This window comes from Corapipo altera, unplaced genomic scaffold (genome assembly GCF_003945725.1).
Source record: "Corapipo altera isolate COAL_440 unplaced genomic scaffold, ASM394572v1 116, whole genome shotgun sequence".
Lineage (NCBI taxonomy): Eukaryota > Metazoa > Chordata > Aves > Passeriformes > Pipridae > Corapipo > Corapipo altera.
This window is the reverse complement of record NW_020884953.1, coordinates 2,302,354-2,328,579: the sequence shown is the minus strand read 5'-3', so window position 1 is coordinate 2,328,579 and position 26,226 is coordinate 2,302,354. Positions and strand designations below refer to the sequence as shown.

Sequence of the window (26,226 nt, the reverse complement as noted above, 5' to 3'; positions counted from 1 at the left end):
TGAGTATATTTTGTTAGCATCTATATGGTGTAAGCAAACTGTTGTATTTTGGCTTTAAAATCATCTATATTCCTTATTCTTTTGTGTTCCTCTTGTTTCAAAATGATAATGTCTTCTTTTTCTATGGATAAAATAAGAAATGGATGCAGATGCTCCCATTCAAGCAGAGTTGTTTGGGTTAATCTGAATTTCTGAAGAGTGAGAAGAGGGGCATTTTGAAAAGAACTGTCATGGAGAAGGTCTGAGGAAGTCCTTTTCCTTGCCTCTGTGTGCAGAGTACCTGATTATCCCATAAAGGAGCTTATCAGCTATTCTAGAGAGAAAGGCACACTTTGTGCTCTCTTCACTTGCCAAACATAAGCACCTGGTGCCTTTGAGACGTCCTTGAATCCCAAGGGATCCTTACCTGGCTGGGAGATGACACATGAGGCTCTCAGGTGATCCATGCTGTGATCCCAATGGGCAGGGCATTGGATACTGTTGGGTGTGTGGCTGAACTGAACTCCTGTGCCAGTGTTTTACTCCATGCGAAACTGATGACATATAATTTTTGGCTTTTGTCTTTTTCTTTCTTTCTGGTATCAAGGTAATAAAGCAGTAACTCCCTGGAGTGCAGATCCAGCTTTGCTCTTTTTAATTACCTAGATAGCAAAAGTCAGCCTATAAAATGGAAGGTCACAGATATATAGCAGTAGTGAAATACCTGAGGGCTGTTACTTCTTGCACGTTGAACCAATATCTCAGTTGTGTCAATAAATATTACTCACAGATGGTTCCCTTCTTGTATGGTCTCTAGTTCACCTGGAGCCAGTGTTGCTCTGAAATTGGGTTCATCTTTTCGATATGCTCTTTTCTGCAGACACCAGGAGGGACAGTAGGATCTTTTGCTGTGGGACAATAGTGGTCATGACAGTTCTGGCACTATTTTTTCCTTCCTTTGTTTGTAGCACTAATAAATCTCTGCGGGTGGCTGGAAATGTGAGTGTCAGAGGTCGCTGCTGACTAAAAACCAGAGAAAGTGGGAAAATTAACTTTTAACTTAGAGTGCAGCTGGCTAGAATAGAAATTTAACTTCATCAGGATATTGTAAGTGCTGTTACATTAAGATCATAATTTCAGTCAGACTAGATAATCTTTACAGTAATCCATTCTGTGTTAGACACCAAGAAAATGTTTAAATCATCTTTCACTGTTTATCAGTACTTGGTTACTATGTCATGTCACCAGACTACTTCAGGATGTGCCATAAGTCAGAAAAGGAATTCCCTGTACCTTTAACAGCAGAATGTAGCATGTCCCAACATGGAGATGTTTGTGTGAATCCAGCGAGTCCAGGCTTGTCACAGCCACAATAATGCCCTTTCAATAACACTGTAATTTCTTCAAACAAAAGCCTTTGCAATTTGAGCAGAAATATGACGGACACACAGGCTGTGCTCCTGAGTGCACAGGACAGCCTGGCCTAATCAGAGCTCTGAGATCCAGCCTTCTCACTTGTACACTCTGTTTCCCTGTTGAGCAGAATGTTTGTTCTGAAGGTTTAGATTTCTTTAAAAATTTTAATTTTTTTTTCCTGAAGCTTGAGTGGTTATTTAAACAATTGTCCTCCTATTTTCTTTTCAGAAGAAAATTATTGCCCTTCTGGTTTATTGATGACCTGAGACTGACTACAGGTTTGTAGTTTGACTACTCATTTGTGCCATAAGAGCAGAGTTCCCAAGCAAACGGAGGTAATTCTTTACCTGAGCAATAAACAGCCTGTGTTATGCAAAAAATACTAATGTATTACAGTGGTTCAGCATCATGAACCTGCATGTTGGATCACTGCATTGGGGTAACATAGTTATGGATGCTGCAGGGCACGTCTGGAGATCATCTGGTCCAGCCCCTTACTCAGAGCAGGATCACCTAGAGCAGGTTGCTCAGGGCTATGTCTGGGCAGGTTTTCAACATTTCCAAAGATGAAGAATCCACAGTTTCTCTGTGCAGCCATTACAGTGTCCTACCCTTATGGTAAAGATGTGTTTTCCTATGTCTAAGTGGAATTCTCATAGCTCAGTTTGTGCTCATTGCCTCCTGTCCTTTCTGTGGATACCAGCGCTTAAGAATGCTGTTTTAAGAAAGATATTGCTTTTAACTTCTGTCTACATCAGAAATTAAACTTTTAGGGGTTTCCTCTGGGATTATTGCATGCTTTAGTAAAATTTCTTTAGGTCAATGCTAGGGAAAGAAAGGACATTTCTGTTTTTCCAACAAGATGCTTCCCACTCCCTTGTTTCCAAGTCAGGAAGATCTGAGGGCTCTAAGTTGCTGGCACAACCCTGTTCTAGCTCCCCACTGACACACAAAGTGGAGCTGAATGACAGACCATGTTCTTCGTAGGATTAATTGTTGTATCACTGTAAAAATCACGCTCCTTCCCATTGAGTTGGCTTTCCTCTAGTTTTATGGAGCCTCTTGGTATCTGTTGAGAAAATTTTGTCAAGAAATATGTATTAGTAGGTTAGAACATGAAGTTACAGAACAAAGATAATTTTTAGCATGTATTATTTGCAGAGAGCAGAACCACATGGATGTCCAGTCATAAGTTAGTGGTTAAGCTGGTGCTTTGCTGAGCAGAATTGAGCATTTTGTAGAAGATGAAAAGTAAAAGAATCCCCAGCATAGATGAACTTCTGTGGCTTCCAGTAGGACAACCTGCAGGGGGGTCAGATAAAGGGTGACGATGAGAGTATTAGTTTTTCAAATTTTCCATGACTACACTCATAATCTACAGAGTAAAACAATCGTATTTGCAATTTTGGGCTGGTAGATATTTGCAAGCACAACTGGGTGTCCAAATACCTTTTAGCAATGCAAACCAGGTGGTATTTTAATTGACTCCAACAGAGCACATAAAGATAGTATTAAGCCATTTCTTCTGCAATGAGGTTTGCAGGTAGTAAAATGAGTTCAGGCTGAAGCCAGGTGGCAGGTGTAACTCTCTATATGTACATAAAATTATAGTAGTTTGGCTTTTAGGACATTTTAGCTTCTCAAAATATTTTTTATAATAAATCTAATGGAAGTAAGCAAATATTATTTTGGTCTTATGAATAAGCTTAGAGAAAGGTTGAATGATTCATAATCCACCTTTTAAATAGTTTTAACTGAGCAACTTCAGCAAGGAAAAGATCCAAGAACTATTTTTGGAGTTTTCCAGTCTTGGCAGATTTACAGACCAAGATGCAACATGCTGAAGTTGACACCTGCACAGCAGGAAATGACTCATAGAGAGCCAATGTTCCTAATGTGATATCTTTTTTTTATAATTATAATTAAATAAATGGTTAATTATTCCTTCAAATAGTCTTGAGAGAGCTTAAAAGTACAATTAAGTATAGAAATACAAGTCTGGAATATCAAGTGATAAGACGTGTCCTCCTGCTCTCAATCTTATCCAGACTATCCCTAACAGACTCTTCTTTGGAAACATTCAGTGATGCCAGTTCAGTGCTTCTGCCAATTAGCCTCTGTCAGTGCTTAATTGTTGTCCTGAGAAAAACATTTTCCTTTATTAAAATTCTGCTGCTCTGAATTATGCTATTTTTCTTCTTAATAGATAGCTCCTTTACATATATAGAACACAGATACCAAAAGTCCTTCAGTTCCTTCAGCTTTCCTTCAAGCTTGAGTTATCATTTCTAAATGTTGTGTGGTCTGGTGTGTTGTGGTTTGTTTTAGGGTTTTGTTTGGTTTTTTTGGTGGGGTGAGTTTTGTTTGGTTGGTTTTGGTTTTGGTTTGGTTTTGTTGTTGTTTTTTGTTGGGTTTTTGGTTTGGTTTTTTTTACCTTTTCTAGTCTTTTTCCAGTTAATTTATATAAATCTTAAACTCCAGTTTTCAGATACAGGTAGTGTATATAGCATTGCCAATAAAAATTACTACAGCAAGTGCATCTTTAATGCATCATTTGTCCAACTCTCTAGTCAGGACACTTTATCTGCTGTATTGCAGTATATTTTTGAATTCTTTGACATTTATAAGGTTCATCTAGCCCTGGTGTTTTCCCAGTAAGTGCTTCTGTAAGGGCGTTGACCATTTATTATTTGCCCACATGCAAGCAAGTGTAATGCAGTAGCATTGCACAGTTTCCAGCTGCTGTTTGACTTTTAGAGTATTAGGTTATTCTCCTGTGAGAATTTAGGTTTCTCCTAGTGGTGTGATCGGACTCTGATGACTCGTCACTGAAAACAGCGTGAGTTTGGAGTCAGACAAGTGCTGTGATATAAATCCAGTGTGAGGGACACCATTGCCAGTTGAGGGACACCATTGCTTTTGCTCTACTAACTCAGAAAATAGAGATACATCTCCACATCTCCACATGCTGTGCAGACACAGCGTGGCTTTATGGCTCCCCCTGTCACGGATAGGAGACTGGTAATCTCTTAAGTCATAACATATAAACTTAACAGTTATGTAATCTTATTTCTGAGGAGAAAAACTGTGTTGTAGGTCTCTTCACAGCTGGATTTCTGCCTACCCGAATTACTCTGTGTGTGTGTGTGTGTGTGTGTGTGTGAAAAGATTAGCGAGTGGCCGTTCGGTTACAGATAACATCCAGTTCCCCGACTATCAGTCATGAACAGAACATGTGTTTTAGCAGCAGGGCAGAGCTGTTTGCTTAATCTTTTGGATACAAAGGGCAAAAGGTCTTGGTTCTGACCCTTGCTGGGTCTGTGGCTCATTCAGGCACCTTTTCTGCCTGTGGGAAGGTCCATGAATCAATTTTCAGGTGACAGTCCTGTGCCACCCTCAGCGTGTGGCTCCAGTCGTGGCGGTGGCCGGGCACAGCGCAGTAGCATAGCAACAGCTTCAGAATACAGACCTGGATTACCTAGGAAATTGCTCCTGCACAGTGATTGCAGCAATGGCAAATACAATGTAAATATGTAGGTTATACAGAGGAAAAATTAAAACAGGATTTATTGACTCGTTTATCTTTCCATGTATTTTCCTTTTCGTGATGCTTTCTTTGATGTTCTGAAAACAAGATTGTTATCCCAGCTCGGAATGTTCTTTTCCTTTTAAACATCTCAGTGCCTACATTTTAGGATTAGAAAATGTTTGGATTTGTGGATTGATTACTTCCTTGCTGCCCATGAAAACTTATCTCTGTAGTTAATACTGTTATGTCATCTGTTAAATGGATTCTGTCCAATACAGAGGAATACATATTATTTCTGATTGCATATTGCAGAAGTACCTAAAAAGCAGCTCCACTGAGACTGATGTTTACATACACAAAATAATACATAATCCGTGCAGAGCAACTGGTAATGATATATGGAAATTATTTTGGAGTCTGCAAAAGGAAAGCAGCTTTTCTGCTCTGCTCTTTGTTTTCTTCAGATATCAAGGGTCAGATTTGACTTACTCAGCTTAAGGTGTGTCTGTAAGCCATTAACTACATCTCTGCAGGATGTCTAGGCTCCTTTTGCAATAAAAATCTATTTAAAGTAGCACAGTGGGATGTTAATTCTGGTGACCAAGTGCAGGCATCAGCTGTAGGATGAGGTTAGTTGTTCAGTAGACTCCATTCATTGTATGGAGTAGGGGCCTAACTCAGTTTTCCAGTGATGGTTTAGATGTCTTAAGGCTTCCTTCCTGGCCTCCAGCTGCCTCTGCAGAAGGCCACAGGTCTCCCATATATCCTTTCTCATACATATTTACAGATTTCCTCAGCTATCCTAGGTCCTTTCAGTGCTGCTGCCTATCTTTGTTAGCCAGAAATGTTGTTAGAAATCCTTCCTAATTTTAATATCTATTAGCTATGAAATTTCCAGATAAATACTGGAGAAAATCATTCAGGAATACTGAATTTCATAGAGTAGATTTGTTGAGCCGAGAGTCCTTTTTTAGCTTTTTGTTTGTTTGTTTGTTTGTTTTTGATACCACACTGTGATTCAGGCATGGTGGGTAGCCTTTCTTGCACATTTCATGGGCTTTTCCACAGGGCATCAAGAAGTGCCCTTAAGAATGAAGACAGGACTCATATCCCAGTTGTTTTAAAAAAAAGTAAGTTGTCCAAGAGCTCAGTGCTGCAGCATGCTGAATTCTCTGATGCTTATCCCTTAAATGAATAAACCACATGCCTAATGTTTTAGCATAAAATAACTTTAACTCACATTTTTCTCAATAATTTAAAGTTAATAAAATTATGTTTCTACTGAAATACTTGATTGCTTTGGGATAAGGAGGAATAGAAAGAACTTCTCTTTTAATAAGCTGGGGAATCTTTACAGAAGAATCATAGTAGGGAAGAATCACAATGTTTAAGTTAAAGAGGAAGTTAAATCATAGAATGGTTTCTGTTGGAAGGGACCTGAAAGATCATCCAGTTCCAACCTCCCTGTCATGGGAAGGGACACCTCTCACTAGATCAGGTTGCTCCAAGACCCATCCAACAAGGCCTTGAACACTTTCAAGGATGGGACATCCACAACTTCCCTGGACAACCTGTTCCAGTGCCTCACCACCCTCACAGTAAAGAATTTCTTCCTAATATCTAATCTAAACCTACTCTGTCAGGCTGAAGCCATTCCCCCTTGTCCTGTCACTACATGCTCTTGTAAATAGTCTCTTTCCATCTTTCCTGTAGCCCCTCTGGTACTGGAAGACCACCATTAGGTCACCCTGGCTAATGGGGAACTCTGATCACCTGATAAGTCCGGCCAGATAACATCTGAGAAAAAGCATCTTTCTTACTTGTGGAAGTGATTCAGCTGCTGGGACATGTTAGAGGCCTGATCCTGAGAAAAGCAGCAGCTGGAGATTTGGCAGGATACCCCAGGGCATCTAACATGGCCCTTGAGGACTGTGTCTGAACAGGTCTAACCCCACCATCAATTGCTCAGAGCCTAAAGTTTCTACAAGGTCATATTTCCATGAAAATATGCTAAACAAATATACTGGAGAAAAGTCCAGTATCAAAAATCTGTTATACACCGTGTGGCCTATTTTCAGGAGGCACCAGTCTGGCTTCCCTTTCTTTGGCAAGCACGTGGATTTGTAAATATCAGCAGTAAGGAGTTTCAAGTTACATAATGCATAGTTACACAGTGACAAAAAAAAGAACACCTTTGTAAAACCCATACAGATTGTTTTATGTATATCACACTGCAGGACTGCATGCTTTAATGAATTTTATGAGGCACCTTAAATTTACTGATTTTCAGCAGATATAGGCAGGATGCTTATCTATTAAATCAGTAACTTCACCGTGGTCCGAACTATTCACGTACTCGGTGTTTGCGCTTTAACGAGCCCTTATAACGAACGGCAGAAGTGCAGAGCAGCAAATTCAGAGTCATTTGGCTCCTCCCTGCGAGATTGCTGAGAGTGAAGTTTGGACGGAGCAAGAGTTTCTTGCCGGCATCGAGCGTGGATTGGCCCCGACACCACGGCTGATAACAGCTAAAAATAGCACTGGTATAAAAGCCCGGCCAGCGGCTCAGCTGCCCTGGCATTCCCTCCTCGACTGCCAGCCAGGGAGGAGACCGTGTTCTCCAAGTCCCTGCAAAATATGTGACCAAAGAACACCCTGCTGTCTAATCCCACTTAACAATTAACTTGTGAAGTCAAGACACACACTGGACTGTGTGACTCACGGGGACAGTAACGAAGGTATAGGAAAAAAAAAAGTCACAAATTGAAGGTCAGATTTTCCAAGCAAGTTTTCCAATCACAACATGGCAGGTGGGCTGGTGGAATGTCTTTGGAAGTGTGCTTGCAGAATATCTGTGGGTTTGTGTACAAGAATGTTATAATATACTCATAATATAATCACCTGTATGGGGAGCATACTCTGTGACGATGGAATTCTGAACACTTGGAAAAACAAACATGTTTTCATTTGACAATGGTTTGACTAAGCTGGCATTGAGGAGTTCAGAAGTCTATTCTTAGCTTGCTGTTGATTCTGGGGAAATCGGGTCACTTCCTTGCATTTCTGTTCCCTTTCAAGCACTGCCTGTCTTCTGTTTTAAGCTGTAGGCTGGGGGATCAGTGACTTCGGTGACTCAGTGCATTGCAAGATAAACCTTTGGGTATCTGAAGCACTCTGGATGAATAAAGAAGTCTCCCCTTTTAAAGTCTGGCAAAAGTTACGCTGAATTGAAAACAGGATGTAATCAGGGAAAGCATTAGGAAGTCTTAAAAATCAGCAGCATTATCAGCCCTATCAACAGTAAACTATTCCCACATGTATTACTTGAGTTGCTCTGAGTCCTCCTCTGTGATTTTATCAAGCTTTGCACTGTGAAGTTTGCCTGTGTGGATTCCCCTTCATTTTAGTTACAGTATTTTATTTTTTTCTGGTTTACAATAATACAGTGAAAGGTTTATAATATCTTACAAGATTGACAGATGACCTGGCTAAATTGCCTTCAGTTTTGATTTGATATGCTTAATTTTCTGAAAAGGTCACTTATAAGGACATTCAATTACCTTTTATTTTATTGTCTTAGTTGCTCAATCGCTCATGGCAAACAAGATAATTGCAGAGCGTGTTGGCTTGGTAGTTCTGTAGCCTTTCTCTGGTCCAGAGATCTGGCATTGACAGGGGTGGCAGAAACCCCCACAACTGATCACACATCTTGTGTGATACAGATGGATATCAGAGCTGAGAGGAGTCAATCCTTACAACACATTTAACTTCCTCCTTCTGAACTCTTTGCTTCTCCTCTTGGAAGGTCAATTTGCTGTGTTTACATGTAGCAAAGAGCTAACTGGAGAATCTCTTATTGGTGCCATCCTCTGCAGGGGAATTTAGGCTCTCTCTCTACATAATGAGATACCTTTATATGTATTTATTAATTAGTCTGGCATCAAATCTTACTTGATGCTTAGCTAGAAAGGGGCTGAAGTTGCTAATGAGTAAAGGGCTCCATGTCTCATCAGCACTTTTCTAACTGATGTAGGTCCTAGTCCCTTTGCTACAGAATTGTACCATAGTCATCATCAAGGTCAGAACACTGAGACTGCAAAGAGGACCCTGGAGCTTTGACATTCCAGTGTTTTATGAGGTTGCTTCCAGGTATTGCAGTCAGTGACAAAGCGTCCACACCTTCCTTAGGGAAGTGATACCTGCTACATGCTCTGTGAAAATTTTGTGACTTTGGGAAAAGATAAAACATTTTCGGAAAATCTTCCATTTAAGAGGAAAAAAACCTTATGTCTTTCTAGTTAAGACTACCCTGTGTTCCCAATTCTCACAGACTTAAACAAGACCCCATTGCTATTGAGACTGTGCTCAAAGCTGAATTTTACACTAAGAGTTCCTTTCAGTCTTAAGCCAAGCTCTCTAAAAATGGTCACTACCATCTCTCTCTTAAGAATGTGGGATGTGGTCTGTGAAATCCTAATAACCTGTGCATGGTGGTCACCAGCAAAAATCTGCTAATGTGAGAGTGTATTTGCAGAAGAGGAGTTCACATCTGTGCTTAACTAACCACCTTCCTCCAATTCATCCTGGTTATCTGAATTAACTCTTCAGTGAAAAGCATCCTCAAGCGAAGAAAAACTAAAATGAGATATCACCAAGTCACCATCAGGTGCTTCAAGACGCTGAACTCTTATGTTGAAGTTTGTAAGAGAGAAAAAAAGAGCAAACAACTCACCATTCATTTCATAACAACTTGTGGTGATGCACTAAGGCAAGTGAGCTGGCAAACTTTGTGGAAACTTTATCACAGAAGAAATACCAAAAGGTAAAATGAAAAATGAATGAGGGCAATTTTCCAAGGAGAACTACAGAGTTCTCCAGTTCACTGTACGGCTCAGAGTCAGCCAGCTGCATTAACCCAGGAGTACAGCACTGCCACTGACCAGGTGGACCATATGCAGAGGTTAAACTTTGCTCCACAGAGAGATGTAAGGATGTTGATCCCTGCTATTTCACACTGATCAAGCTTAAGTTTATCAGGGAGCCAAAAGCCCAAGGCCCTTTTTTAAAGCCAAATAGTACATACACCACAGAGGATCCTGAAATCCAATGTGCAGATCCGTGCACATAACCTGCTGTGCAGGTACTGATGCCAACATGTGAACCCATGGGAATTAGCCTCAGTCATGAGCAATTTCAAACTGAGTTGTTAAAGGCTTCATCTTTTAGACATAATGTGCATCAGAATGTAGAAAGTAATTTCTGCTCTCAGACAAATTGTTTGCTAAACAAGAGTGTGAAACAAATGTATCCAGTGAAATCAGCAGCAACTGTGCATTCTTTGGCCTTATTTACTGTGAGAAATTGAAACTTACCCTGAGATCTGCATGAGCTGTACACGTCATTTTGAACACTTTCTGTAAATAATAATTCATAAATTGGGATTGGAGTAGTGGGTTGTGTGCTGGTATTTACTTTGGGGGGATTTAATCCTAGTTTGCATGTACGTGCTTCAAATCCTAATTAATTTAGACTTGGTTTATGACAGGAAGCATACCAAGAAGTGAACAGAAATAATCTAAATAGGGACTTGCACTATGGACTCTTGCAAATTAAGACAGGGATAGGCACTAGTTACTCTGTTGCAGACTTGTAAGTAAAATCATGTTATTTTAGTTCTATGATAGCAGTGAATCAACAATAATGGGTACATCACCCTTACCTGGTGCTGTTTTTTTTTCTTCATCATGCTTAACAGCATGGAGGATTTATTTTGAAAAGCAAGGGCTGAGGATTTCTACATTCCTCCTTTCATCAGTTATATTATCCATATAGCCCACAGTTTGGGACAATCTGTAATGCTCTCCATTGTATCCCCTACAATACCACTTTCCAGAGCAGTCTCAGTCCTGGTTGGAAGTATCTTTTGTTTTTAATTGAAATGGCAGTTTTGGAATGATAGTAAAACAGAGGAATACACTGCTGCCCTCTAGAAGCCTCTTCACTGAATGCAGCATTAGGAGATGATTTTGTACCTTTTCAGTGCCACTTCCTTATGAATGGATACCTGTGGCTGTCTCAGTGCAAGCACTGAGATAATTATCCATAATGAAATCCCTTTTCGCACTAAACAGGAGCAGGTTTTTCTCTTAAAAGTGTTAATGCTTACTAATGTTACAGCAAAGTCTGGTACTGCATCCATGTGAAAACATAATTATATTTAAAAATAGCTTCATGCTTTTGAAATAGAACTTACTATGCAGAACTCCAGTCTGAGCTGATTCCAGTGATCTGCCTTTCTGTTAAAGAGGAGAGTTTCAGCCAGAGACCTTTACAGCTAAAATAATGCATTTTCATAATAAGATAAAGGAGAGCTGCTGTAGATCATGGCTGTGATGGATTCTTAAGGTCTGGGTTATAGAGTGGGTTATCTCCAATTTGTCAGTTAATGGACTGCAAAGTTTTCTGGCCTAGGTTTTGCCACCCCATCCCGTCTCTTGGGACATTCAGGCTGCACAGCTGTTGTATCACTTGATGTCTTTTGTTCCATGCCCTTGAGTGTGGGACAATTTATAAGAAGGAAAAAAAATCCCAGTTCTTCCAGCAAACCAACAGACTTTGAGGTACTGTATGTCTCTGGAGTTGAGGGAAAATATCTGCTTGCCCAACCTTGGCATGAGGCTGATGAGAAGAGCTTTGTACATCCTTGCATGTCTTGTACATCTGTGAAGGGGAACATTCTGTCTGGCCCCAAATATCTGAGACAAATCCTTTTGATTTTTCTGAAGATCAATCAAGAAATTCATAGTGACACACTGTAATTCAAAAGGAAACTAAAATGATTGGATTGATTCATTGGAGTTGTTAACTTGTTAAGTAATTAGCATGTCAAAGCTACAAGAATGCAATAAATGCAATTGCAAATTGCCAGTAATTGAGAACTGAACCTGGGAGAGATATTTTCATAACCCACTCAAACATGCTGGGTTAGTACCTGATTATGCTTAGGTGTGGGGTTTTTGGCAACTAAGCAGTTAAATAATTCCTAGGTAAAATCATAGTCCCAAATACCATTTACTGCAGCTGCACCAAGTTTTTACTTCTTTTCATCACAACGATGAAAAACATTGCCTGTGTTGTATAAAACTTGTAATACCCTGCTCTTACGGAATGAGCTGGATGGAAGCATTGGGAGATGGATATGCGTTGTGCCTTGATCCTTCTTGGTAACTTAGCGGCCTGCTGGAGAACTGCATGATAGAATTACATTCTGGATGCTTGGCCTCTGATTCACCTCCTCGGGACAAATCTTTGCTGGAAGTGAAGCTTGGATCAGGCCCGTGAAAGCTGATAGTGCGTCAGTTCACCTACAATAGGCCTTATGTGGAGATGTCGCTTTTCCTTTTCTGAAGCTGTTCTCTTTTTTTATTAATGGGATGATGTGCTCATATTCATTTATATATCTCATAAAACCTCAAACTATAATGACCTGGCTTATGAGGAGTTCATAATTCAGTGTCTAATGTTCTTGTGTGTAACTCAAAGCCTCTGCTACTTCTGACTTGTGAGAAAATGATAGCCCAAACTAAGCGACTTATTCTTTACAGTAAAATGAGAGTGTACTAATTATTTATCAGTATCTTACCCTTAATTTGCCCAAAGAAAGAGCTGCTTTCATAATACAAAGCAGAGCTGTGTAGGCAGTAAAAACCATTATAGTCAAAGAGGTTCCACCCAGATGTAAGTGATAAGTCAGTTTTATATGACAGAAAAGCAGTAAATGCATGAATAGATTCCTAAAGTAGTGCATCTCTCTCTCTCTCTATATATATATATATATACCCTCCTACTCACTGATTTCTACAATGTTTATCCTAAATTCAGCTTTCAGAATCTCTTTTTTTTTTTTTAAAAAAAAAGCACTATATGAACAAGGACTCTGTCTTGTTTGGTCTCTTCTAGGGATTCCATAGGGAGATTTTTGAAAGTTAGCATTTTTTTGAGGTGGGCTGAGTTATTCTCTCTATGGATACCTAAAAGCACAGCTGGAACACCAGATGTGTGGTATTCAGTCTACAGATTCTGTAGCTTCTGAGCATCCCATATCAAGTCTTGGGGCAAGGAATGAGAGCAAGGTGATACCTTATGGGTGAAGATGGATGGGGAAGGGTCTTCCAGGGGCGCCATTGTCCAGAATCACCTTGAACCAGGTGTGATCTGACCCTTCCCTGCAGTATTTTATATCTGGGTCAGGATGAAACTGCTTCAGGGTATCTTAGCTCCTTTTCTCTGTATTGCACAGTTTCCATTCTGCTTTGCTGAGCCTCAGCACAATAATCTTTGTCTGCAAACTAATTATAACACACCACTAAACCCAGACAGTAATTAGGAGGGAAGGATTTAAATGTTTTGACACGATGAGACTCTACTGAAATTGCTACATTTAGAGTTTAACTTTCACAAGTGCAAGGCACGCACAACTTCTGAAGTGGGAGATGGCACGTGCATAGAAATCAGGTACTAAAGCCACAGATTTCTTTTACTTAATAATTACAGGAGAATTTGTCTGACCATTATGTGTTTATCTCGTTGCCCTGGGTTCTCTTTATTACCCATGGAAAAAGTTAGACACTTCTAGGGCACAATTTTTCATTCCAAAATAGACATCTAAATAGGTCACATGCATTACATCTTGTAAGTGCCAGTATCTCGAAAGTTGATTTTATTTCAGCATTTTCATTTAGCATTAGCAGCATTAACTCCTTTACTATGCTCACAGCTGGCAGTGTTTTCCCTTCCAGAGCCAATATATATGCTCTGTGATATAAATTGTTCAAAGCACTTACCTGTATCAAAACAGTGTTTTCAATGAGGCTGGAGCTACAGGTAACTTCAGTCAACGTGACCCACTTCCCATTATTTCCAAGGAAACCTCATTAAAGGGATATTACATCATCATGGGGTGCTAAAGCAAAACAATTTTTCAGCAAACCCCAAAGTCTTATAATCGTATAGTTGTTAATACATTATTTAGGGATGCATTTTAGAGATATGGTGACTACACTTAAGTTTTTGGCAGACTTTTATAACTGTAATGCATAATTACAATGCAATAATTCTTTCTGCCACATGTAAGTACACTTAGCCCATGCCCTTGGAAGCTTGCCTGTAGGCCTAAGAGTAATCATACTATATATGTTTGGTAATTAATGTGCCTAGTCCAAAAATTATATGTAGAAATTTGAAATCAAAGGAGTAATAACACTTAATTCTCTTACAGTTAACCTTCCAGTTATTTGAATGAGTGCTAATTAGATCTAAAAACCATAAGCACATTTTTACAGTAATTATAATGTTGATTATGTTGTAATTATGGTTGCAACAGCATAATGAGATTTACTTGTTAACCATTTCAGTCCTTCACGGAGTACACACAAAGCAGCTGTTTGGGGAAATTCCCATAGAGCTTATCCAAAGGGCCATAGAGATCATGGCTGTGACTGCTCTGGACCTGTGTTAAATGCCTAGAGGTCATGGAGGGAACTAGAGATTATCACAAAAGCACACAGCTAAGAGCACTTTCAGGAAAGGCAAGTGTTTGATCATGTCAAAACCATCGCCCAAAGGCCTCTCTGTGTCAGAAGGGGAAGGTAAAACTGCTCGTGTCCGGCAGCTCGAGCTGCCAACAGCCTGTGAGCTGGTCCCAAAACAGAATCAAGGGTCAGCAGTGCAGGAAAGGGCTTCCCGAGGGCAGGAGGACATGAAGTCCCTCCAGGCAGTGATGGGGATGAGGAGGAGGTCCCACTACCCCCTTTGTCTCTGCCCATTGTCCCCTCCCATGCCAGCACTCCCTTCCTCCATGCCTTTTGGCTGTGTCAGGCCTTTCTATCCTGTGCCACCTCATGCTTAGGGTTGCTGTGTGGTGACCTCTGAGTCATGCAAGGAATGCAGGGTGAAAGAAGGGAGTAGAGATGACAATATGTCAGCAGCAGGCTGAGGCCTTTGGAACTGTTCTTCCATGCTCCACCCCAGTTAATCATCGCTCTCCTGTCCCCCCTCTACAACCAGCATCCCAAGGGACATGCCGAGAAACAGTTATGGGACCCAAACATTCCCGTTCCTCTGCTCCTGAACTCCATCAACAGTGCTGGCACCACAGGTGCTTCTCGCACCTGAGTATTGAGTTTTGGCCTCTGTGCCCCTTTGTACCACACACATGGGGGGTTTTGCTGAAGCAAAACTCTGTTTTTCTGCACACCCCTTGTACCAATGCCACAGCCAATGCATGGGCTCTTTTTTTCCTTACCGTTCTTAGCAATAACAATATTAGGATTTCGAACACCTCAGAGCAGGACAAACACCCCTCAGAAAAGCAGGAATAAACATCACTGCTGCTTAAAGCAACGAAACCAGGCTTGCTGCAGAACTTCCTTCTTCCCTGTCCCTGGTGCTCCCAGCTGTAGAATAAAGGGAGGGAACGACAGAAATGCTGAAAACGGGGAAGATCAGAATTGTTTGCTCTGAGACTGATCCTGCCATAGGTACCAGAAGCTTGCCTCCTCCTCTGTGGGTTAACTCCACCCTCTTTTTTTATGCTCTGGGCGATTTTGTCTCCTCCCCTGTGAGTTAACCCCACCCTCTTTTTTTATGCTCTGGGCTATTTTGGGCAGGCAGCAAGGACTGCAGCTCTGACAGATGAGGATACTGTACCAGAGCACAGCAGCACTTGTTGCTCTGAAGAACTACACAACTGTAACAGGGACTACTTCTCTGCTACCTGCCTTTTTAAAATTATTATTAATTTATTAACCTGCAAACCTGTTTTCTCCACTGCTTTTGAGCTTTATCATAATTACAAATGATATTTTGAGAGCTTTGTGAGAACAGTTTGGAAGGGAAACTCACCCGCTGTGCAGTTGAAACCTCCTTTTGCCACTTTTAATAGAGGGAGATCAGCTGGTGGCCTTGGGGGTGAAAAATGACAGACTCTGTTGCTGCTAACGGGGAAGGAAAGGACCCTGAAATCGAGCTCTTTGTGAAGGTAAGTTGTGCTGTGAACTGGACACTGGTGTGACTCTCGGATCAGCTCGGCTTCTACTGAATAATCAAACTTTAATTTTCTGGCACTGAGCTGAAGTGGTGCTTTGACAGCCTGTTATCTCTTGCACACACGCTCACACTGCTTTCTTCTTCGTGACATTAGAATTAGGTAATATTGTGAAGGGAAAGTCAGAGTTCTTGTGTTTTATTGTTAATTCTCTCCTCATGAGTTTGTTCTGTTATTCTTAGCCTGCTGCCTGCAATTATTGTGTCCTAACTTTAGACTTGAGGCTGTAGACTTCAGGTTTTCCACTATGAATCCTGACTGCTTTCTCCATTTTTGGGAAGAGCTGAGGAATACCATGATTTGGTACCTCAGCAGACGCTGTAAGGTCTCAAATGCTGATGGACCATAAAACAATAAGGATTGAGATAAGGTGTCAGTTTTCTGATTATTTCTTGCAATACTTTCTTTTTTCTAAAGCAGTAAAAACTGAATCAGTTTTTACTTTTGGTTTCCTCAGCCTGAAGCTCATTCTGATTTTATAAAAGGGTAACTGAGAACAGAAAGTGATTTAATGAATATATAGAAAAATGAGCACACCTGTTATATGGTAAGGTTTCAGAATGTTTCAAGTGGGGTATGACTGTTTCTCTTTGGCTATGAAAATCTTACCGTTCAAATCAGTGGCACAGTTCAAACCCATGACACATACAACCTTATTAAAAGCAAACTTTGTGCAAACTCTGTCCCAGTGAAGGGCTCAGATTTTTGGTGTTCAGAGTATGTTTTAAAGCCTCTACACACATTGAAGCTGAAATCCACTATGCCCATGTAAAATCATGAAATCATAGAATCATAGAATGGCTAGGTTGGAAGGGACCTTAAAGACCATCTCCTTCCAACTCCCTGTCATGATCAGTGACACCTTCCACTAGACCACGTTGCTCAAAGCCTCGTCTAGCTGGTCTGGAACAGTAGCAGGTGTTTGGTGTCTTCAAGCCCAAACCACCCCTATAAATCAATAGGATTATTATTAATATGTGGAAGTTACCTCAGACCCTTTGCAAACAGTACTGAATGATTAGGAAAGCAAATTCCAACCCCTCCCTTCTGTCAAGTTGAGGGTTTATAATTGCTTTTTACTCCCTGATGGATGTTTTGGGCTGTAAGTTGAAATGTCAGCCACATCCATGATGTATATACATGGCTTCTTCACACATCTTTCAAAACCAGTCAGTTCAGGTGCAGCTGTTCTGACCAAGCCAGCAGTGAGGTCTTTTTCCCTAGCAAACAGATTTTACAAGAATTTCTGGTTCATAAATGCCCAGCAGATCCTTCGTGCAGAGCTTAATGTATTAAAATGGACCTCCATGGGTCCGTCCATACAGCCAGACACCTCACCTCTGGTGTCTAGAAACAAGTTATTTCTGCCACAATGAGTTTAATGCAGACATTTATGGTCTAAAAAATAGGTTGGAGGGGTTGTTTGGCACTCTATGTCATCACAAGTGTCAAACCTTTAGCTACTGATTTGTCTTAGTGCCCACACTATTTTACTGAGGCTGATATGGATCTTTGTGATATGTGGTTCCTTGACTGCATCAGCTGTTAAAGTGAAGATCATTGCCCAGATTCATTGTGTGAAGTTCTGGATCCATAAGATACTGGAAAAAATGAGCACTGCATTAAACTGAGCCATGTCATCACCTGAAGATTTATAACTCCAGAAAGGACATTTTTAGTAATGTGACTTCCTGCATAATGCATATTACAGAATTGCATAGAGACTCTCACATAAAACTCATAATTTGCAGAGCTGGAGCAGAAGAATTAATGGATATCTTCCTGGAGACTTTCCATTTAAAGTGAAAAATTGCAATTCTTGATGTTTTGGAAAGGTGCCACTAATTTAATTAGAAGTTTAGAAGGTTGTATAGTAATGTATGTAAGCAGAGTATTAAATTATACAGCTCAGAAGTTGTAAAATAAAAAAGAGAAGAACATCCAAAGGAGAGATGAGTGGAAAGCTGAAAAACAGGAGCATGTAAGAGAATCATGAACAGGTGACAACGTTTCTGGAGCATGAATTTGAAAAGAATAGGATATTATTAAGGGAAATAAACAGGAAGGCTGATCCAGGAGAGAATCTGCAAAGGAGAAGGCACTTCTTCTGTCTGTCTTAAGGCTGGAAAGAAGAACAGAAAAGTGCAACTTCTGGATGAGTATGAGATACTGGGACAAATGGCAAATCTAATATACTAGACCAGACTTGAGGTGAGTTTTAATAGCAGAGGATGTTGGGAGCAATGAGAAATTCATCATTTGATTTTTGTGGAATTAATACTTAAGGGAAGGAATTCTGTGCTGCATCCTTGGATGAATGCACAGCCAGAAAACACAGAGTTCAGTGAGAAAATGTAGGGCAGTAGATGTGGCATGGAGGAAACTATCTTCCACTAGCACAAATAAACCAGAAAGGGCTGTTTTTTTCCAGCAAAAGAGTCTCTAATAAAAACAGTTTCTGTCTCAGGTTAAAAAAAGAAAGGTGTTACACAATTGCTCTATTTCCCTTTTTTATTTAACAACTAGGAGCACAGGAGCCTCAGAAAGACAAGCAGAGAGCTGGTTGTAAACAAAAGAGCTGTGCTGTAACCTAATGCAGGTTGGCTCAGGATGTCCTGAGCCCGCAGACAGGCTGGGCACCACCAGGACACAACTGAGCTGCCGTGGCAGAGACAGGTTAAGTGGTTATCACACCTGTTTGTTACCATCCCCTTTGATTTCACTCTTTTTCTAACAGTGCCCTAATCTGGATCTGTGAGATTTTATTTTTTTTTTTGTGAACAAGTGTTTGTTCTTGCAAGATGCCTGGTTGAGAGGTAACCACCCCAAATCTGGGGCAGGACAGGAGATGGATGGTGAGAGCGGGCAGAGCTGAGGAGCAGTGAGGTCTGCCACCACCTTGATCACATGGGCAGTTCATGTAAGCAGAGTTTTACTGAACACTGAAACTCTACAGCAGCAATTCCCTCTCTAAACTTGTTTGACAGGGAATTGGAAGAGGCTGCCAGAGAAAAAAGCTTGATACGCAGCAGCGTGAGACGCTGGCGGCAGCGGCTCTGGGGAAGTGAACATCAGGAGGTTGTGCTTGCTCTGTGCTTAACCCAGCTTGTTGTAACTCAGGTTAATTTTAATTCTTTGTGTGCTGGAGAAGCAAAGTGCTTCTGCATAAACGCCATCTCAATGGAAGGTATATTTAGGTTTTCTTGGCGATCTGACACCTGTATACGTGAACATAATGACTAAACTGAAATTGTGCTCTTTTTGCATGCAGTAACAAAATTAAAATCCATAGGGGAGGACAACAGAACTTTTGTGGCTTCTTTCTGTTTGCAGTGGAAATAGGTGTTTGGATGTACATTCCTTGCCCTTCAGGATTAGAGTAGTGCCTAATATTTAGAAAATTACTTTGAAAGGAGATATGTTGTACACATGGAAAACAAAACATAATGCAAAGAAAACTGTATTTGCATTGCTCAGAATGAGTGCAGTCTAGAAAGCAAAAAACCCCACACAAATGGACCTAAGTGCTTCTCATTTTAAAAGTCTTCCTGCTTTAGAAACACTCTGTAGCAAGATATATCTTAATCCATATTTCTGATAATGAAAAGATGGTGGTATCATCATGGTAGTAGGAGGAGGTGTGGTGAGCTGGCAGGCAGCTGCTTCTAGAACAAGTCATTGTGGTATCAATGGAGTAATATTATGGATATATTCATCAGTATCCTGGGCTGCATCAAAAGCAGTGTGAGCAGCCAGTTGAGGGAGGGTGTTCCACCCCTCTGCTGTGCTCTTACAAGACCCCCACCTGGAGTGCTGCATCCAGCTCTGGGGTCCTTAGCATAAGAAAGACCTGGTTCTGTTGGAATGAGAGTCCAGAAGTGGCCACTAAGTTAATCATAGGGCTGGAGCACTTCTGCTATGGAGACAGGCTGAGAGTTGGGGTTGTTGAGCCTGGTGAAGGGAAGGCTCTGGGGAGACCTTAGAGCCCTTCCAGAGCTTTAAGAGGCTCCAAGGGAGCTGAAGAGGGCCTTTTGACTAGGGCATGTGGTGATATGACAGTGGGGAATGGATTTAAATAGAAAGAGGGCAGATTTAGATTTGACAAAATGCTTTACTGTGAGGGTGGTGAGGCCCTGGCATAGGTTGCCCAGAGAAGTTGTGACTGCCCCATCTCTGGAAATGTTCAAGGCCACTTTGGATAGGGCTTAGAGTTGCCTGGTCTGATGGAAAATGTCCCTGCCTGTGGCAGGAGGTTGGAATGCGATGATCTGTAAACACATTAGTGTCTGCCAGCTGAAGACATGAAGTTCTAAATGCATTGAACGCTCTCATCCTTTCCCTCCAGTCTGTAGCTGAGCATTGTATGTGACCAGGTAAAGTGCTGGGGTGTTTGCAGCACTGGGATATGGTACCAGCCAAGGGAAGGTTCAAGGACTGTCAGCATCCCAGTATTTGTAGGGCCCCTTGCGATCATTCCCTGTTACAGGATGATCACAAAGAAAAGAGGTTAGTCCTGGAATGGTCCTGATCTCCTGGAGCAGCAAACACACATACAAGGAACCTGTGAGCCCTTTGTGATCCAGCATTTAATTTCGGGGATTTTCAGGGGCCTGTTAGGATTGTGTTTAAAAGCAATGGTAAGATTTAGCACCAAACTTCCTCTCCTTGAATGAATGGGTCAGTCAGAGAGCCAGGCTGTCAGGACAGAGCAGTCATCCTGCTCGTTTAGTGTGCTCCAACAAAATACTGGGAGCCACTGCTCTCGGGAAGATGTTGCTGCCCCTCTTTTGGACAGAATTATCCCAGAAATTATTTCAGAGAGGTGGAAGATTATGTTTTGAATTCTGGGATTTTTTTTGGTGCATTTTCTGTTCTCTTTTTTTTTTTTTTTTTTTTTAAAGTTTATTCTGCCAAAAGGTGATTTGAAACTAGCCTTAGTTTGGAATTTGGTGAACTGCTGCCACATAGTCTTAGAGGAACATATAATGTTACTCCTGGTGCAAACAGTTGTTCCCTACTGTTAAGGCTTTTGTGGTTTTAACGTAAGAGAGTCCCTCTGATAAGAAATCTGATTTCAGTTTCAGAATTTCAGGGTTATCAAATCCAGTACTGCCTTTACAAAATGGGAGAGATAAGTTGATAGTAACCTTTTAACCCATTATAACAATACAGGCTCTGTAATGTATTTGATTCATAGACTGCACTCAAGAAGTTTTTTGGTGATAAGTAGGAATCAGCATCAGATCTGTAGGGTGCAAGTTCATTTCTATTTCTTAAAAAGTGTGGGTTTTTCCTGGGTATTATGAGCTCAGCTTTTGGCTTCCATACAAAATCATTCCTATGTTTAGTAAAACTTTCTAGATAAAGAGGAAATAACAAAGATTAAAAAAGCACAAGGAATAATAATGATACTGAGACATCTGGTTCAGCCTGCCTGGTGCTCCAAGACTGACAATAACATTTTTTTGCATCTTTGGTAATGAGGTTGGCCAAGCCTTTCACATTTTGAGGGAGCCACAGCCACCCTACAAAGCAGACACACACAGTGTATGCAGTCTCTGATACTTCCAGCTGTCACCCTGGAAGTGGCATGAGCACAGGGCTTATTAGGGATCTTGAATTTTTATCCATTTGAAGCTGTCAAGCAGACAATGGGCAACACAGTTCATGTCTCTTCCAAACTTTTTTTCCTTGAGACAGTGCATGATCAGCAGCCTGAGTCTTCTCCTCCAGTGTACTGGCCTTGTGCCTTGGTATTAAGGTTACAAAATTTACAAGGTTTACTGGTAGTCTGACACCAGGGAGGAAAATAATTTTACTAAGTTTGTTTAAACATCAATAAATGTGTTTCGTAAGTTCCATGCGGGGGACTCAGGTATTTCAGTGTAACACTGACTCTGCTTAGATCTTCTCAAATCAAGAGTGCCTGGAGTGACAAATCAATAGCAACTCCACTACCAACTCAGTTAAATCAGGGAAATGCTGCCTGGACTGGTAGTTTCTTCTCTTATCTTTTTATTAAGCATTCTCAATAAAATAATTAAAAACAGGGGGAAAACATGCAGCTTGGCAAGGTTTAATTTTGCTTTAAGCTTATGTTGTTAAAAGAAAACAATTCAATAAACTACTAAAAGCTACCTAGCAAAAGTTTAAAAAATTAAAAGCTGCTTGTTTTTCTTTGTGATGAAGAAAAACAATACTCTAAAGAAGCTTTAGCCCAAATTATACAACCCAGCGTCTGTATGTCTGTGTGTCTGTTTTCTCTCTGAGTGTTTGCAGATTTTGTTTTGCGTCAGGACAAGTACCTCGTTGGTGGGAATATTAGAGACGGGCAGGAAATAGTTCAAGCAGGCCAAGTTTATAAAATGACTTTGCAGGGATATGTTCACTAGCCCTGCCACCTTGAACTGAGTTTGGAATGCTTTTGGGATTACTTGGGAAACTGGATCTCAAGTTAAGAAGGGATTTTCAGCTCTGTCTCCTTCTGCCTAAGTTCATGATCTAATCATTATTTTATGGCTCAAGGTGAATCACACTCTGATCTGCCATGGTTTGCTTTTTTTTTCCTCATATAAATGTCTGTGACGATTTGCTCTTCATTAAACTTAATGGCACCGATATATATGTTAATTGTGATCAAAACATCTGATTAAAATGAAACATATTCAAATGCTTTGTTGAATATGTGTAACTTTACTTCTTTATGTGCCTTTGTAAATTGGATCCATTTGAATGCACAAGACTTCAGAAGCATTCAGTTTGGGTCATATCCCAAGGCCACAAAAGCGAGTCAGTTTTGTACTGCTGAGTTCAGTGGCAGCAGAGTTAGGTCAGCTTAAGTGTATTTGAGATCTTGTTTAAACTCCACTTGCTAACTCCTTCCTTTATTCCAGCTTTTCTGAGCCTCAGTCAAATTGTGTAAATACTGTTTTAATTTTACTGTAAAGAACTGGAGATATTCCTAATTATTATTGCTTGTACTGAGAAATAGCCGTTGGTGTGCTTTGGGTGCTCTATGTTTAGCTGCAGGTTGCTCTTTTTCCATCTCTGGCAGCACACGGCTCGTCAGGCTCACAGGTTGTTGTGTCGTGGTTCAGCGATGACAGTGAAGCTCCAGTAAGTGTCCTCAGGGAACTTTTATTGGCAATACATGGCTCTGCTGAGGCTATTCCAGAGCAGCAAATGTCACCGAGATCATTTGACATAACATCCCAAAAATACACAGGGATCCTTTCCAGAAGAGCCAGCAGGAAGTACGTCTGCCTGTGCTCCAGAGTTTAACGTTATCATCAGATCACCTGATATATATCAAATAGAGTTTGATGAAAGGCTGTGTAAGATTGCTTACGAGAACATATTGATCATCAGAGCAACAATATCACTTAGTTCTTGTGTGGTACATAACTCTTCAAAATATGGCAGCAAAATAATCCCAGCAGTGCAGCAAAGAGGTAACTTAAACACTATTTTATTAGTAGTATTTCTGTTTTTTCAGCTAAGATCTCTGGTAAATTTTTCAAATTGCCCCTTTTTAATGTTAGGCAGATATTAAAGGGCTGTGAGTTTGTGTGTTAGTTTTGTACATGAATAGGTTTCAATGATACTTTTTTCAGCAAAGGCTGACTCAAAGTCAGGGAGAATCATTTGGAATAAGCAAGAGTTTAGTTTTGTGCTGAATTCCATCTATAGATCTTAGGTGAATTAGGCAATCCGAGCAGGTACCTAAAGTGCTCTAGTAGGGACTTTGAAAATAGCTTGAAGTGATTTGTTTGATACAGTAAAATTTATCATGGACACAGTCCAAAACAGATCCGTATTTCCTTTCCTTCCTTGTCCCTTGCTCTCTCCATTTGTTACCACTTCTTCTGTTTTGCTGACATGCAGTAATAGTCATCTGGAGATGGAGCAGTGATATATATGTACATATGGAGCCATGAGTTAAAAAGTACCTTGTTTTTGTAGGTCTGAGGAGTTTAATCGGCATCATGTATTCCTGGCATGATTCTTATATTAAACTTAAAACTTGGAAATTATTACAGGGGAACAAAAGTAATTCAAACTGTATCCAGCTGCGTTTTGCAGTTTCAAAGCCAGCAATTTTATCTAATAATACCTAAGGGTACAACTTTCTCTAATGGATTACATTTACAACATGTCATTGCTGTTTGTTATGCAACTTGATTGCAAGTTCACACATAAATGTAGAATAATGAGTCCGTTGGATGTTTTCTTTGACTCTGTTAAATTACATGATTCTTTTTTAATGATTGTGATTCTGTCTTTCTCAAGAATAATTTCATAACAGCTTTTAGGATGTTTATGATTTTATCCTTCTATATGTGTCCTTTTTTAATGATGGTGAAGTTAATCTTCTGTGACATAAGACAGATTCCTTTTCTACTCGGTGACTCTGATGCACCACAGAAATTTCATGGCTACAGTGTCAGAAGAGGAGATGGGCTCAGGAAAGAGACTGGGACAAAAAGCACCTGAGATACAGTTCTGTAATGCACCATAGGAAAGCTTTACCATGTTAAAAAGGCCCCAGTGTTGTCAAAATCCAAGTCAACGTTTTTTTGACTTTCCATTCTGCAAACAAATCAGCATTTCAGCACTTTATCTTAATAGAAAACAACAGCAGAGCTCCCACCAGCTGTAAACGCTGATTCTTATTATTTTTTCTAGTCAAACTATGAAAAGGTCCCACTGTGCAATTTTTTCAACATGTTAAGCTTAGTAATATTACCAGGCTTCTACCCAAATTCTTGGCAGGCTTTTATTACTTTTGAGCATTTCTACTTCCTTCAGCAATCCAAGGCAAGGTATTCAGGCTCTCCTCACCTTGATAAAATGCTGATACCAGTCCTCCTCCTGCAGATGTGGAGGAGGACACATGGTGGGATCAGGGAACATTCTTCACCCTTATCCCAGAGCGGGTTCAGCATCCTGAACACCACTTAAAATAGAAGAGAAATATATGATGGGATCAGGTCTCCAGTATAGAACTGTCTTCTGCCAAAGTGTATTGGAAGTCTCAATTTCCTGGGCATAAAAGAAATCAAAGCAGAGGAAACTGGATGTTTGTCTGCTCTTAGGTACAGGCCGTTGGGTGCTTTATTAAGTGTCTGGACAGGAGCTCATTCTAGTTCAGAGTTTGTGCAGATGTGTTGTATCTTCTGTAGGATCAACTTATCTGCTTTTTCTTGTTCTCACATGCATTCAGACTCATAAATTTATACCAGTCTGCTAATCCCCATGGTTTCTATGTTGGTCCCCAGGGTAACCTGGTTCAAGTACCTCCTCAGAAGTATTGTATAACTGGAGCCCAGGTGCTTCTCCAACTTTTTTCCCCATGTCCCTGATAGCCAAAATGTATTAAAATAGCTCCTTTATGTGTATTATTGGCAACTCTGTAAAACTGAGATAATGCACTAATTGAAACTCATTTCAGGAGGGTTGTATTGTAATAACTTACTAATGCATCTGTAGGACAGTAGGAGCTGAAGCTATTCCTGATATAGATGCTCTGGCATAAGGACATTGTATTAAGGGTGAAGTTGCTCAGAGTGTGACAGTTGGCTCTTCTAAATCCTCATTCTTGATAAAACTAATTATGTGTGCAGAGCAGATGACAGAAGCCCATGGCATTCACCTCTATGTGCTTACTCAAAAATGTAAGTAAAATGTTCAAAGCCTAATATTCAGTGTTGCAGTCCAAAATTTGAATACCAATAGAAAAGGAACTGCTAGGATTAAACAGGAAACCTTGGGCCATAGAGGCTGGGGGAAAACCACCATCTAAAAGACCACATAAGATCCATTGTCCTGATCTCCCCCAGCAGGATGTAGAGGGACTTTGCATGATGCTGTCAGATATCCTGTTGTTTTCTCCCTCCCTGTGTAAATCCTTCTTTCAGGTAAAGCTGATCATCCTTCCCCAATGTAACCCTGCTTACTAGAAATACCAAAACTTTTTCCCCCAGAATGTAAATACTGTATCCGAGAAATGTAAAATTATTTTTCTCCTTATGTCACCCCTGTTACTGGAAATGCTAATACGTTGTGGAATCCCCTGTTTGGAATAACCCTGCCTCCTCATTGGCATGGAAGCCCCTGAGACCCTTAAATAGCACTCATGTGTTCAATAATTGATTCCAGTTTTTGCCCCCATAGCTGGCATTGTGATATCTTTATTGGG

General features: G+C 40.5%; 1 protein-coding gene across 2 annotated transcripts in view; it reads left to right on the top strand.

Annotated features, from left to right (window-relative positions):
- The window catches only part of CLIC5 (chloride intracellular channel 5), an 83,920-nt gene that overhangs the window by 9,939 nt on the left and 47,755 nt on the right, over nt 1-26,226 (top strand). Inside the window, exon 1 of one of the 2 annotated variants that reach the window (XM_027663403.1) lies at nt 15,601-15,962. The exons of the other annotated variant lie outside the window; for it this stretch is intronic. Within the exon in view, the coding sequence (XP_027519204.1) occupies nt 15,900-15,962 (63 nt within the window). The 5' untranslated portion in view covers nt 15,601-15,899. Of the gene's footprint in view, nt 1-15,600; nt 15,963-26,226 lie in introns of those variants that run through there. 2 annotated transcript variants of the gene reach the window in all.